This window comes from Gracilinanus agilis, chromosome 1 (genome assembly GCF_016433145.1).
Source record: "Gracilinanus agilis isolate LMUSP501 chromosome 1, AgileGrace, whole genome shotgun sequence".
NCBI lineage: Eukaryota > Metazoa > Chordata > Mammalia > Didelphimorphia > Didelphidae > Gracilinanus > Gracilinanus agilis.
In genome coordinates, this window is record NC_058130.1 from 401,706,158 (window position 1) to 401,722,006 (window position 15,849).

Below are 15,849 nucleotides of genomic sequence, written 5' to 3' on the forward strand. Positions count from 1 at the left end.
GATGTCAAAATTCTTTTTATGAATTATTTCGGGACTAATTTTAATGCAATTTAAGAGAAACCTTAGAGAAAACAGAATGGGTCAACAAAAATCACTAACATCATTATTTTACTTGACTTTAAGCTAAGGAATAACAGTAATTTTCCTAATGTGTCATATAGAAATAAGTAGAGGCATCTTTATAGACTTTATTCTTTCATCCATTTTATCTTCTTGATCTACTTGTGTTGCTGTTCAAGTAAAGTTTCAGAGTGGTGCTGAACAGAACAGTTATTTTCATTCCCCATTTCTTCTGTGGTCTACTCTAGTAGTTAGGAAAGTGACACTTAAATGTTTGACTAGCAGTATTTATTAAAATTATTTCGTAGTGCTACTATTCGTTGAAGCACCAGTGTTATTACAGAGGGAAAAAAATATCAATTGAACTGAAAGTCTGTATTCACTTGCCTATACTCTTGAGGATATGCTATATTCAGACTGATGGCTTTTTATATTCACCAGGCTCATGCAAAAAGAATGAATAACCTACTTAACTCTTGGAGAACAAATTACCCAGATTCTCACACTTTGCTATCTGGTTTTAGTTGTATTATTGAGCATTAGAGAGGGTGAAGGGGGCAGTTAAGTGACTCAGTGGATTGTAAGACAGGCTTAGAGACAAGGAGGCCCTGGATTTAAATGTGACCTTAGAAAGTTCCTAGTTGTGTGACCTTGTACAAGTCACTTAACTTTATTGCCTAGCCCTTAGCACTCCTTTGCTTTGGAAGTATTGATTCTAAGATTGAAGGTAAGGGTTAAAAAGACAAACAAACAAGAGAGGTGCATTACAAGTCTATGGCAGAGCCAGGAATGAAACTTAGGGGTCCTGACATAGTCCTATTGATCTTCAGGGAAGATAATACTTTGAACTAGTAAAATTTAATGAACAGTTTTTGACTATGTGTTTAGCAGATAAACCATAGTTACTTGTGGCCTTGAGGTGTTTGTTTGCAAGGGCTACTCATTTCTTTATGAGAATGACAAGTGTTTTAAAAATCTCTCTGTTAATTAGGATTTTTTTTTAAATGTCTGGCTGAAGCTATTTCAGTGGCCCTGAAATATTGAGATGAATAAACTAGCTATATGTAAGATTTTGTAAGCATGAAATAGCAGCATACTCATATATGTAAAGGACAAAAGTTGCTATATTTCTCAGATTTGGGGAAGGATATAAAAAGGCCTTTTTTTTAGGTAAAGGTTGATGAAAAATTTTTTCTAAAATAGAAAACATAAGAATCATAATCTATTTCTGAAAGGTGAAGAAATATGAGCTTAATGTTGGACCATTATTTATAATCATTATCTGAATGAAATTATAATTTGTAGGACTTAAATTAATATCCAGCAACTTCAAGAATTATATTTTATAGTTTATTAATAACCATTTGAGGAGAAGGAATAAAAAGGAAATAGAAGTAAAAAAACCTAATTATTAATATTAAACCTAAAATTAAGACCATGTGACAAAGTCCTCCTTGCCTGTTTAAAAGCCCACTCCACCAAAGCCAAGACAGGAAGGCAAGAGAGCGAGAGGCGGGGCTACACCAAATTTATATTCTCCGTACATCAGCATGTAACATGAGGAGGAGAGTGGGGTGCTGGGAATTATAGTTCTAGGGTACAGATATTAATTTTACAATCCCCCTGTGATCCTTTGGGAGACTAGTCTACCCAGTGGATCATTTAAACATAACCAGCTTATACTATTAAAGATCTTCGACTGGAGGTACATGCAATATTGCTCCATCTAAGGGGAAGTTACAATAATTTGGGGACAAAAGGGAAATAAAAGAGAAAGTGAACAAAACCAATGATTGTTAGGTGCATTGACAAAAATTAGGGGGCAGTCCCCTTTGGCATAAGAGTGTACATATGAAATAAATTCATTCAATCCCCTACAGTTCAATTTCACTATATCCCAAAATTCATTTTGGATCTTTTGATGCAATGTGAGGTTTCTGTAGGCATCTCCATGTTGTCTTCTCCAAACAGTTCACTCTCTGGATTCTGGAATGTAGCAAGTTTCTTATCCTAAAATTACTCTCAAAGAAGAAAAATTTTTATAAAACTGTAATTTAAATTAATTATGCAATCCCCCCTGAGGAGGGTGTTGACAAACACATGGCTGAGTTATGAGGTATGTGAATCAATTGTTAAAAGGAAGTCAAAAGCATAAAAAAAACTTAGAAGAAAAAAAATCAAAATTAAATAGTATATAAAAATTCTGAGTAGGCAAGAATAAGCCTATAATGGGTCCTAGAATCAGGGCCCAATAAAGTGATTTATGTCCCATGAAGTGGGTAAATAACACACAGGAGTTTCTAGGGGGAAAAAGGAATGAAGGAGGAGTGAAGGGTGATTGCTTGATACCCAGTTACACACTAGAAATCTCACCAAACACACAAATATAGGACTTCGGAATGGATGGTGACAGTTGGGAAGCAATTGTCACTTCAGTCCAACTCAGCCAGGGTTTTCCTATTAAATGACAATGAACCCTTTGGGTTGTGGAATGAAACAGGAGGAAGTTATAAAAACACAGTTTAATAGCTAATTTAAGGGTAAAAGATGTGGGGGAAGGTCACACTACTCTAAATAACTATAGACAGATTACACATAACACTTATGGGATCAATTCAGGGTTAAAGGTCTGGGTAATCCCTACACTAACACTATGGCAGGCAGGCAGGACACAAGGGAATAATGGGATCTCACACAGATGTTCTTGATCAGTAGCTCAAATGTATCAGTTAGTCCAAGAGCACAGGTACCAGCCAAATAAATCCTCAGAGAACTCAGGGAGATTGATCTTGCTTGTTCACCAAATAAGACAGCTATTCTCAACCTGCTCTTCTAGATCTTGCTAGTTGAGATGTGCTCTTGCAGATGATACTCAAAGCACAGAGATATCCAAATCCACAGGCTCTCTGGTCAGTGGCTATGACTTCTCCAACTCCTTCAAAACCCAACTGCCCTTAGAGCCCTATATTCAGTCCCTTGCTGTGTTCCAGGTTGGAATTTTAGCTCCAACCTGCCTGGCTAAATCTCTAAACCTGCTTTTAAAGCCTATTTCCCTATTGCACCCACAAGCTTCTAGGACCATCACAGCACTATGCACTTACCTAGTCAGCATCCAGGACTATAGAAAATTGCCTTGCCATACTTATGAAAGACTGAAAAAGGAGTAGATTTTTGTAGCAGATGGGAAATAGCATTCCCTGGTCTGATTTACCTTTGCTTTCAGGGATAGGGGAGACAATATTCTAGCCAGACTGAGGTTCTTGTCAGAATGTGGTGCAGGGAAGACCTGCATCTGACATATGCTGCAATCTCGGGCCTCAAACAAGCTGCAATCTCGGGCCGCAAACAAGTCCTCTGTCTTGGCTCAGATCTCATTAATCCCACTGGGATTGGTTGGTCTCCTTGACCTTGTGGTTATAGGCACAGTGCAGATTAACTTTGTGCTTCCTTAGCACTGTGCAGTGACTCTTTTGTGAGCTATTCTCCTGGTATCAGACACAATTATTAATCAAAGTCCCACAATATTAATCAATGGCAGGTTTCCATAGTCTAAAGTTTTTGGGTATTCATTGATCTTATGGCTAGTGGATATTGTAAACTTATATTAGTGCAAAAACAAAAAAACCATAAATACTGCTATCATGTGCTTCAAGAACAAAAAATGAGAGAAAAAAGAAAACTCATACTCTATTGTACATACAAAGGAAAAATAATAAAATTTAAAAAATCAAAAATATATAGTTCACAACCAGTGACCCATTGTATTTGCCCAAGGAGAAGCAGAGTGCAAAGATTTCTCACTCAGAAATGAGATCCTTTTCCTTTTTAACTTAGCTATTAACCACAGTGTGAATGCACATAATTTTCACTAAGAAAACAGCTTTATAAAAAATAATAGTATAGCAGCTAATGTACATTCAAGAAGTACCCAAATCCCCCAAATCACAATAGCCCATTTAATGACAATAGCAAACAAATCTGCTATCATTAGGATTTACATGAGTCTCTATAGTCATTGAAGCTCATGGATACTTGTCACAAATTCTCCAGATCTAGCAAATCTTTCAATTTTGACTAAGATATTTTTAACAAAGTCTATTACTGTCATCATTCCAAAATTTGGCAGAAGAGCCCAGGAAAAAACCTCTGTATTGCTGATGAAAATCTTTTGGGTCTAAAATGTCACCAAGAATCTAGATCATTCTGGTGAAATGGTAGAGCAAGACGAAGAGTTACAAATATATATATATATATATATAAATATTCGGAAGCTACTAGGCTTCATGGGAAATTCTCCCTCTCAGGGGCCATTCAGGGATACCATGCCCCCTAGGAAAAACTTTACCACTTCCAGATGAACCTCTCTCTTTTGGCATGAGACTGTAACAATGTAAAAGGCCATGTCTTTATATGTTCCATCCATTGCAATGTGGAAGCAAGGGCTACAATAGTGAAAATCACTTCAGATGTCTAATCCATTACATTTTCATAAATGCGGAGGTGGGGAATATAATAGTGTTACAGTATTTCACTTCAGCTACTAAATGGGCCCTTTACCTCTTGTTACAAACAGCTCAGAGGTAGGCAAATGATCAGTTAGGTAGGTGTGCTACTAGATATATAAAAATAATTTCTGAAGGCCCCTTAAAATTATTTAAAATTTTTAGGTCATTAAATTCTCCAAGATTGTAAGCAGTTTGATGGAGTCCATCCATCATCATCTATGAGATAATTAACAAAGGCAAAAAGGAATAAAAAGCAGTTTAGGAACATGTGACCTTGGTGGATCTGGTGACAAGCCCAGCATCCATAAGGACCTATGGTTTTGCCATGGAAAAGGCTTTGCACAAGTTTACTATGGGCTTTTGCAATGGTATTTTTTTCCAGTCCAGTCATAGGGGAGGTACAAATAAAGACAATATAACGGAATATATAGCTAAATGGCCAAAACACAGTAACTTAAAGTGACATAGTGTAACAGAATATATTAGATTAGATCAACATATGAACTTAAAAAGATTAAATCATAAAGCAAACAATCAGCAAATACAATATATGTGATAGGATATAAGCACCAAATTCAAGAATCCTTATCTTCAATTCCAATAGCTGCATTATAGACTCCTATACTATTTGGAGGGAAATAAACCGACAGAGTTAGCAATGGAGTCTGAAAAGCTAAAAATTCACCTCCAGACTCTTTAAAGTTCCTTCCCCTCCCCAGTATCATCATCCATTTAGATTCCTTTGGTCACATCTCTGGGGTTCCCTATAACTGCACTGAGCATAGTTGGATGAATCCCGTATTGGATGTGTTGCAGAGATTGGGCAGGCCAAAATGGCAAGGGGATGTAGGGAGATGAATCTCCTCCCTGAATCTCAGGATTACTCAAGCTAATCGCAAGGACCAGTGCACTGAGGAACAGTAGTAAGGGAAAATACCTCAAAACTTTGAGCTATGCAAGCTCTATAATGCTCTCCCAGAATGGGAGCTATTTGAGATAGACAGCAAACTGGGCCATACTTGCAATTCTACTTATTAAATTGGTTGCAAATCTACTTCCTGTTTGGAAGAGTAATCTTCTTTCCCCTCCTGCCTAGAGGTAAAAAAACAAACAAATAAAACAAACAAAAAAACCCCTCCAGGTTGCTTGCTTCCACTGCCATGTGGACAGGGAGTTTAGAGGGTAGAAGCATCTCCTAATGTAAAAGCCCTTTAAGAGGCTAATTATTGCCTAAAAGAAACACCTTGGCTTCTCATTCAGTTGGGGGAGGATGAGGAGGAGGGAGGGGGAGGGACAAGAGAAAGATGAAGGGGAAGGAGGAGGAGGAGACAACAACAACCACCACCACCACAAGAACCACAACAACCAAGGCAGCAGGACATTGATAAGTTGTAAGATATCCTGATAAGGATGATCAGAATGATGAGTATCCTGGAAATTATATTGCATGAGAAACAGCTGAAGTAACAAGGCACATAGCCTTGGACAGATTCAGAGGTACAAAGTTACTTGTCTTTCAGAATTTGGAAGTCTAGCATGTGGAATTTAGTTTTATTCTACCTTAAAGCACCAAATAAATGTATTATTTTATGTTGTTGCAGCAGGCAAATTTATTACCAATAGAGCCTGGGTGATTGTATAAGGAAGATCTTGCTAACGGCCTCAAGCAGTTTAAAATGTTACCCTGAAAAATAGGGAAGTTTTCCTTGAAATCTTGTTTCAGGTGTGTCCCTTTTTAAAAAATTACATTTCATTTTTTCAATAAGTAAAAATCTTCTGTTTTCTCCTCTCTATTGTAAAAAATGTGGGGCACCAGGGATGTTAAAATATAACCTAAATGGTTGTGGGTACATACATTGGATTGAAGGAGAGACAGGACCAACCAGGATAGGGAGACCAGAGTTCACTGCTAAGCTGGTAACTGTCAAGAATGGCAGTTGGCCCAGCTCACCCAGCTCACCCCTAGGCCAGGGTCTATGGAACCAGCAGGCAAGGTAAAAGTTTTAACAGTTTTTAATTATGATTAACTAAATAAAGGTGGGATAGGGGATTCTGCACTTAAAAACCTAAAGGGCAAATCACAAGGGCAAAGGGAGGACTTGTCTACTCTAATTCTAATTGACCTAGGCCAGGCAGGGCTCAAAGGAGCAGTACTGGAGTCACTGGGAAGGCTGCTTCAAACCTGGTTCCAGCCAGGTTTGACCAGCACAGTTAAAGGGCCTGAGGGTGGCTTTGAGGGTTCTCACGGTAATCCAAAGATGATCACAGGATGCCAAAAGCCAAGGTGGTCCAAGGTATCTAATTAGAGAGAGTGTTCTTGAGATGCTGTCCACCAGATCCCAAACCCCTCCTCCACTTGGTGCAGTTCTGCAGGTCTTGTCCACTTGCTGAAAGCCACCACCACTCAGGATCCCAGGGAATCAGGATGCAGGGTGTCCTTAACTCTGAGATCTCCCAGGGCTAACAACAGTTTGTGCCAACCACTAATGGAGTCTCTCTCAGAGCATAAGCCCTACTTCCTGCTCCTTTATTCCATCTTGGAATACTTCAGCCCTTCCTGCTAGGTCCATATAAACTATATGCAACTAAAACTAAATAATCTTCCTCACAACACTATCCAGTTTAGGATGAAAGAAAAATGAAACTCCAGTTACAAATATATGTAGTTACTACTCTGTTACAAAAAAGAAAACTACACAAATAGGTATTGAGTGATAATAAATTTACAATCCAGTGGAATTCCTTGTCAGCTTTGGGAGTGGGGAGGAAAGAGGAGAAAGAGAGAACATGAATCATGCAACCTTGAAAAAATATTTAAAAATAAAAAAATTAATAAAATGTAATTAGTATTAAAAAACCAAATATAGTCAAGAAAAATAAATTTACACATTGGCCATGTCTAAAAGAAAAAAACCTTATGTATGTATTTACATATGTGTATATATGTAGACATATATACATATACATATGTATATAAATATGTAGACTGATTGATGACTATATTCAGTTTCGCTAGGTAAGTTATTCTTGACTCCAAGTCTATATCTTTTTCCTTTTACATATTTATCGTATTCTGTGCTTTCTGTTTCATTATTGTGGTGGCTTATAAATCATATGTGATTCTGTGTATTGCTCCTTGGTACTTCAGTTCTTCCTGTCTGACTGTTTGCAGTATATTCTCTTTGAACTAGAAGCTCTAGGTTTTAGCTATGATGTTCCTAGGAGTGTTCTTGGGGTTTCTTTCTAGAGGTGGCTGGTGAATGAATTCTTCCTATTTCCATACTGTCCTCTGGTTTTAAGAGATCCATGCTTGAAATATCAAGTCTAGATTCCTTTTTTGGTCATCATTTTAAGTAGTCCATTAATACTAATTTTTTTCTTGATCTCTTTTCCAAATCACTTGTTTTACCTCCTTCCTCTCTCTATGGTTTTTCCTTCCTGTCACTGTGGGCTGGTTAATCCTTATACATCAATATGGTAAGAGGACTTCCAGGTCCCCCATTAAAAAGCAATAAAGAATTCCTTTTTACACCATTATTATCCTAGTGATTCTTATAATTCACAAAAAGAGTGAACCTAAACATTTTAAAACATATATTATCTGAAACTTTATTAAATATGATATTTTATTCCTCTGGTAATGAAGTGGGCGGATGAAATAATAATGCTACAAAGCACTACACTTATTGTTATGGTATATAACTTTAAAATACTTAAAATAGTACTTGAAAGTAGATGATGTTACCTGGAGAATGTAGTTATTAATTAGTGGAGGAAAATGGAGAAGAGTCAAGAAGCCATAAACTGAAAGAATACAAGAAACATTAGAGAGAACAATATGAAACATGAATAGATTTAGCATGGGCAGAAGCAGAAAAATTTAGGGGTGTAGTGGAAAAAAAAACTCTGAACTAGGCATCAGGAGGTCAAGGTCCTAGTTTTATTCATTTCATTAGTTAGTTGTTTGACTTTTGGTTAGTCATTTCCCTTTCTGGACCTTAATTTCTTCATATGAAAAATGAGGGAGTTAAACTAGATGATCTCTAAGTTCATTTCCATTTCAAACATTGGAGCCTTTCCTTTTTCATCATTTCATATTAAGTCATTTATTTAGTTATTGAGTGTCTGCTATGTGAAAGATGCTATGGAGGATAGAAAATATGTAAATTATCATCCGCTATATCAAGGTGGTTATAATTTTTCACAGGAAAGATGACAAATACTGTCTTTCTCTCTTGTTTCTTCCCTCCAGAACCAGTATAGGGTATTAATGCGTAATTGTCACTTGAGTGTAGAAACAAAGTGTTATGTGATTTTGGAGAGGGGGTGAAGCACTTCCAGGTTGAGTAATCCAGGAATATTTATGGCACTGTTGGGATATGAGCTGGGCATAAAGGATGAGTAAAACTTCAACAAATGAAGATGATTAAGAAAGCATTTTAGGCTGAAATAGCATGAACAAAGGTGTAGAGTAGTGGTTCCCAAACTTTTTTGGCCTACTGCCCCCTTTCCAGAAAAAATATTACTTATCCCCCTGGAAATTAATTTTTGGCCATCACCACTCCCCTGGATTGCTGCAGCACTCACCAGGGGCAGTGGCACCCACTTTGGGAATCACTGGTGTAGAGGTTGACAAAGGGTATGATATATTTGAGGATGGACAAATCATTGGTTTATTAGAATATAAAGGTTGTGTTTAGGAGAAGCAAGAAATAGAATTGGAAAGATAAATTGTGGTCATAATGTGAAAGGATTTATGAATAGTAGACTAAGGGTTTTGGATCTAATTCAGTAGTTTCTGGGCAACCACAGAAAATTTTTGAGTGAAGGACTGCTTTAAGAAGATTTAGTTGCTTTGAGCATTATGAATCAGTTCAAGACTGTTTGGAGACAAGTAAAGTAACTTCTATTAGGTGAAACTGCTATAGTGGATAAAAATAACAACAGTAATAAATATAACGTATGCAGTGTTTTCCACCTTCAAGTCAATAACTTTTACAGAAAGGAATAAGGGAAGCTGAGAAATGGGGTAGTTATAGTCTGCTCAAAATAGGAGATTGAGTCTAGTGCTTCCATTTTTCCATTTCCAGTTTATTTGAAAAAAAAATTATAATAAAGCCTTAGAACTCTATAGTACTTTATAGTTTTCACACTTCCCATTTGATTCTCATAATAATTCTATAAAGTAAGCCTCTTTTAAAATTTTTATTATTTTTTTACTTACCAAAGTCTCTCTTTCCTTTTATACCACCCCATTGAAGAAAAGAACAAAACTTTTGTAATGAATACACAGTCAAGCAAAACAGATTTCTCCAATCTCCATATCCAAAAAAAGATGTCTCAGATCGCACCCTGGGTTCATCTACTCTGTCAGAAGTGGGCATCATTAGTCTTTAGGAGTCATGATTGGTCATCGCTTTGCTTCAAGGTCTTAAATCTTTCAAACTAAGTATCTTCTACTTGCTATTTTGAAGTCCAGATAGTTTGTGACTTGCCCAAGGTCACATATACCTCTTCATTGTAGTAAGTGACAATGCTAGGGCTCTGAGTTCTGTCTTTTAAGGTCTAGTGCTCATTCTATTAATGGAGTTGTTTCTCTTTTGATTATTATGTTTCTCTAGTGCTTGTCTGATGGTCACCAATCAGCTAAGGTTCCTCATAAGTCACTTTGTATTTGGGAAGTGGCTTAAATGCCTTGATGATATTTTCTTTCTTTTTCCTCTGCCATTATACTCTTCCTTTCCCTTCTAGTCCCTCTTCTTGAACATGAATGTAGTTGGAAGGTATAGTATAATGTTAACATGTTTTTTAGGTTTAATCCTTTTAGGCCAGAGATACTACAATAAAGATGATCATGAAAAAGTTGTTTTATGTGTAAAATGAGGATGATTGGACTAGATATTTAAGGATACTTCCAGATCTGAGTTTCTGTGATTCTTGTCTCTAATGTAACAATTATATTCCACTGTACCCTGCTGTCATATTCATTGGTACATAGAGTAAAAACCAATCCCTTTCATTTTTTTGCCATATACCTCTGTATTTGCTTACTTTGGGATATTGAAATTATTCAGTTTGTCCATAACTTGTTAAGGATGCTTTGCCTTTCTGTTTGCATGTTAACCCTTTTATTTACACATATACACACACACACACATGCATATGTTGTTTCTGCTTGTAATAACAATAGCAAACATATGGAGAAGCTATATGGCACAGTGGATACACTGCTAGACCTGAAGTCAGGAGGAATCATCTTCTTTAGTTCAAATCTTGCCCCAGATACTTATTAGCTGTGTGACCTTGGATAATGCCATAACTCAAGCTTTGTATCCGGAAGGTTAATGTCAGTATTCTGTAGGATAGATTGGCAGAGCTCAGAGTTTGAAGGTTGGAAGACTTGTTAGGAGTTTTATTTAATAGAACTAGGAAAGTGGTAATTAGTGTTTGAGCTAGGGTGGTGGCATTGGAAAGAAATGGAATGAAAAATGAATCAAGTATAGTACATCTGTTGTGTGACACTATGATTCCTTTCTAACTTATATGACCATATATTTGTGGAAAGTCTGCTTCCAAGTTTATGTAGAATCTAGTGTTCTTTATCAATTGAGAACATAGCTTAACTTAATCAAGAAACTGAAGCATTTATTAAGCACCTGCAATATACCAAATACTGCCCTAGGTTCTAGGGCAAAGAATGAAATATTCTTTTTTCTAAGGGAGTTTGCATTCTTTAAAAGGAAACAAGAAGTATTTGTATGTGTGCATAGCGAATAAATACAGCTTATTTTGAGAAAGAAGGCACTAGCATTTGGGGAGATTAGCACAGTAGAAGATAATGTTTAAGCTGTTTCTTAAAGAAATAGAGAAAACTTATGAATTAGAGGTGATGAGGAAGTACATTCCAATAATGAGGAATGGTCAGTGAAAAGACATAGAAATGAGATTGCATTGTTGGGTTTGTACCCCCAAAGAGATCATAGATAAACAGACTTGTACGAAAATATTTATAGCTGCGCTTTTTGTGGTGGCAACAAACTGGAAAAGGAGGGTATGTCCTTCAATTGGGGAATGGCTGAACAAACTGTGGTATATGCGGGTGATGGAATACTATTGTGCTAAAAGGAATAATAAACTGGAGGAGTTCCAGGCGAACTGGAGAGACCTCCAGGAACTGATGCAGAGTGAAAGAAGCAGAGCCAGAAGAACATTGTACACAGAGACTGATATACTGTGGTAAAATCGAATGTAATGGACTTCTGTACCAGCAACAATGCAATGATCCAGGACAGCTCTGAGGGATTTATGGTAAAGAACGTTACCTACATTCAGAGGAAGAACTGCAGGAGAGGAAACATATAAGAAAAGCAACTGCTTGAACGCATGGGTCGGGGTGGACATGATTGGGGATGTGGACTCGAAACTACCACACCAATGCAACCACCAACAATTTGGAAATAGGTCTTGATCAAGGACACATGACAAAACCAGTGGAAATGTGCGTCGGCCATGGGTGGGGGGAGTGCGGGGAGTGAAGGGGAAAGTAGGAGCATGAATCATGTAACCATGTTAAAAATGATTATTAATAAATGTTTAAATAAAAAAAAAAGAAATGAGATTGAGTGATATATGTGGGAAGCATAAGGCCAGTTTGGAACTTAAGGATCTGGAGGGGGGAGTAATATATGATGATGTTAATTGATGATGATGATAATACTGGAATAATTATATATGCCATCTATCATGATTATGTTGATATTGACATGAAAAAATTTCTGATGAAGTTCATATAAAACATAGCTACTTTAAAAGAATTTGCTGATCAGAATAATTCAGAGATCACTAAGGTTACTAGTTTGCCCTCTGCTGGCCAAGAGTAGTAAACACCGAGGAGTCCAGTGAATTCTGCATGAAAATAAGTATTATTTAAACAGGCTATTGGGAAGTGTCTTCTCTATGCCTCTCCAGGAACTATGAATTTTGAAGCTTATAAAGGAGGAGAATTGTGGATTTACACTCATGGTATATACATTTTTAAAAAGTCAGTTTGGAAAATATGGTGAACATGTTTTAATGTTATTGATAGTGTCTGAAAGTACAAATTAATAAATTGTAATATATTCCATGTAAGAACTAGTTTCCATGTCCCCTGGGATTTCAAGATGATTATTTTTAGAGTGATATATGATATGGATTATCACTCTAATCATTTTCAGATGAGAAAGCTGTAATAAGATAATCAGAGTCTAGTAATTTGTTTGCTCCTTTATTTCCAACACCCCATGTAAAAATGAAAACATTAAAAAAAAGATTCTATGTCCTCAAAAAGTATGAAACCACTCTATTATAATTCCAGTGTAATAATGTCTCTAGTGATACTTAAAATCTGTAACTTTTGTTGGGCTCATTTATCTCACCTGAAAAATGAGAGGGTTGGAATAGATGAACTTAAAGTTCTTTCCAGGTCTAAATCTTTGATCTTATGATAATATGATTAATTCCAATCCTTAACTGATTTGTAATTCATTTGATGTGGGATTAATTGGTATTGTACGTCTTGCCTTTTCATTGGGTGAGGGAGAGAAGGCAGAGAATTTGAAAATGAAAATAAAATTGAATAAGGAAAATTACCAGATGGGCAAAACCCTCCACCAGTCCAGTTTGCCTCACATCTGTAACTTAATAGATAAATTTTGGAGAGTTGTTTTGACTGTAACGTTTATTACCTTATTGTTGATCTAGTGATGAACTGCCTCAAATATAGCTAGGTTCAGTCTTCATTCTATCACCTGGCATACACTGGAAAACTTTTCAGCTTTACTGTAGGACCTGCCCCAGTGTTTGTGCTTTGCTGACATAGCCTTTGAGACCCCCAGAGTCAGCTCTACATTATGAGGAATTATACATTAGTCTGAAGTGTTATCTAGATATTATAGTAAATTGGTTCATTAAGTAGATGAAAATTTGGTAGCAAGTTTGTTTGAAGGATGACAACTCGCATCCCTTTGGGAGGATCACATTGATTCTCTCTTATTTTGTCTCATGTGCCAACTCAGTATGTTCTGACAATTGGGTATCTGAAAGGAGCCTGCCACTTTGTCCTGAAAGGCAGAATCAAAGTAATGGTGGTGATTGCTAATGCTTTAGATTAGAGTGAAATCCCTATTCAGATATCAGTGGCCAGTTGTTATTTGTTCTTCTAGTAACTATGTGGCCTGTCAGTGTCCTTTGGACCCCTTCAAAAGGAGAAAATATATCCAATTTAATTAGCTTTTTTATGTGCCTCTAAGTGAGGCACATAACCACCTCAACCATTTTGAGAAAATGAAGGAAAAAGGTTATGCATAAGAGGGAGAAGGAGAGAGGGACTAGGGAAGCTAGGAGAGTGAGAAGGAAATGCCATCCCCTTTTCTTAGAAGACAAAGGGAATACAAACTTGTAGAGGGTCATCTAATTCTTAAGCCAGGCCAAGACTTCAAAGATAGTTTCCACTCACCAGCCATCTAGCGAATGGTTTCTTATAATAGGTACTGTATATCCTCTTCCTTTTCTTTTTTTTTGCACTTAGGTTTCTTTGATTTTGTGTGTTATGAAGCTTTTTTTTTTGTTGTTGTTCTTTTAAAATATGGTTGACTTTTTACCAAGGATCTTTGTTCATAGAGGAGTCATTAATTGGCATACACACAAAAAATTTTTTTTAAACTCTTACCTTCCATCTTAGAATCAATACTGTGTATTGGTTCTAAGGCAGAAGAATGGAAAGGGGTAGGCCAGTGATGGGCAACCTTTTGAGCTTGGTGTGTCAAAATTCGTCAAAAAACCGAGCATAACTTGGGTGGTGTGTGACTTTGAGAAAAAAACACCATAATTTTGTGATATTTGTAGTTTAAACAACAAAAATATGTAATTGTAATATGTAGCCGTATTTAATAAACCAAAATAGGTAAATTAATATAGGTGGAATTGTTATCTATAGTACACAGAGTGTCTACACTACACTTCAGCAAATGTTTCATCCTTGGCATGTGGCCCCATACTTCTCTGTATGTGACCGTGTCATCAAAAATGGGCTATGCGTGTCAGTGCTGACACACGTGTCATAGGTTTGCCATCACTGGTCTAGGCAATGAGGATTAAGTGACTTGCTCAAGGTTATAAAGTTGGGAAGTGTCTGAGGTCAAATTTGAACCTAGGACCTCTCATCTCTAGGCACAAATTTGTTTTCAAGAGGCTGCTGCATAGAAACTACTCTTTGGACAAGGAAATTCCACTTCAGCAGCCTCACTCTGATTTCTTTTTCTAGTTCCTTATTGCTATTGGTTAGGAAAGGTTTTAAAATTTTAATATCTGATCTATTATTTTATCTATCTCATCAAATTTTGCCTCAGTAATTTTAATGTATATTCTGAGTAAATTAATAAATGGCAGTTTTTTTGAATAGGTTTAAAATCTCTCCCCTAAATTTATAGGTTTTCTTGAAGACATGAAGGTTTAAGAGATAATTATCTACCAGATCAAAAGATGGGAGCAAACAGCAGCAGCATTAGTGAGCTTCCGGAAAATGAATATCTAAAAAGATTATCTGGAACAGAATCTATCTCTGAGAATGATCCATTCTGGAATCAGCTTCTTTCTTTTTCTTTTACTACACCAACTAACAGGTAAGACATTTTGTAAAGTTCTAAAGATTTAGGATCATAGGCCAATTTCTTTGGTTGTCTTTGGAATAGTGTCACTAGATCTTGAACATTACAATTTGAAATCATTTCATTTGGGCTTGTGAAGGTTTCAGTGAACATTGAAATACAATATTCACATATAATTATTTTAACTTAAAATTATATTTTTGCTATTTGTTTTGAATCTAAAAGTAACCAAAAATAGGTAAAATGCTTCTTATTGGATTTTTCTCATTTTGTATTATGTCCTTTTTATTTTATATGAGATCTGCTTTGGGTGAGAAGAAAACTTCATTTTCATGAGGAAAAAGGAAATTTGTATTGGTATTTATTTAAAAAAAATACCTCATCTTCTTAGTATGAATTCTTATTCAAGAGAGTGGCAAGGGCTAGGCAATTGGGATTAAATGACTTGTTCAGGGTCAGACCACTAGAAAATATCTGAGGTCCAATTTGAATGCAGGTCCTTCTGACTCCAGGCCTAGAGCTCTTTCCATTATACTCTCCTCTCCTATTAGTACAACTTTAAATCAATAGAATTGAAAGAAAAGACATATTCAGTCTGTTTCATTCATGTTTGCCATGGTTTAGTAGCAAATGCTGCC

At 36.3% G+C, this 15,849-nt stretch overlaps 1 protein-coding gene across 1 annotated transcript in view; it reads left to right on the forward strand.

The window, feature by feature from the left end:
- Positions 1–15,849, forward strand: part of DYM (dymeclin) — a 600,877-nt gene that overhangs the window by 11,881 nt on the left and 573,147 nt on the right. The window contains exon 2 of the mRNA XM_044664772.1: positions 15,035–15,226. Within this exon, the coding sequence (XP_044520707.1) occupies positions 15,087–15,226 (140 nt within the window). The 5' untranslated portion in view covers positions 15,035–15,086. The remainder of the gene's footprint in view (positions 1–15,034; positions 15,227–15,849) is intronic.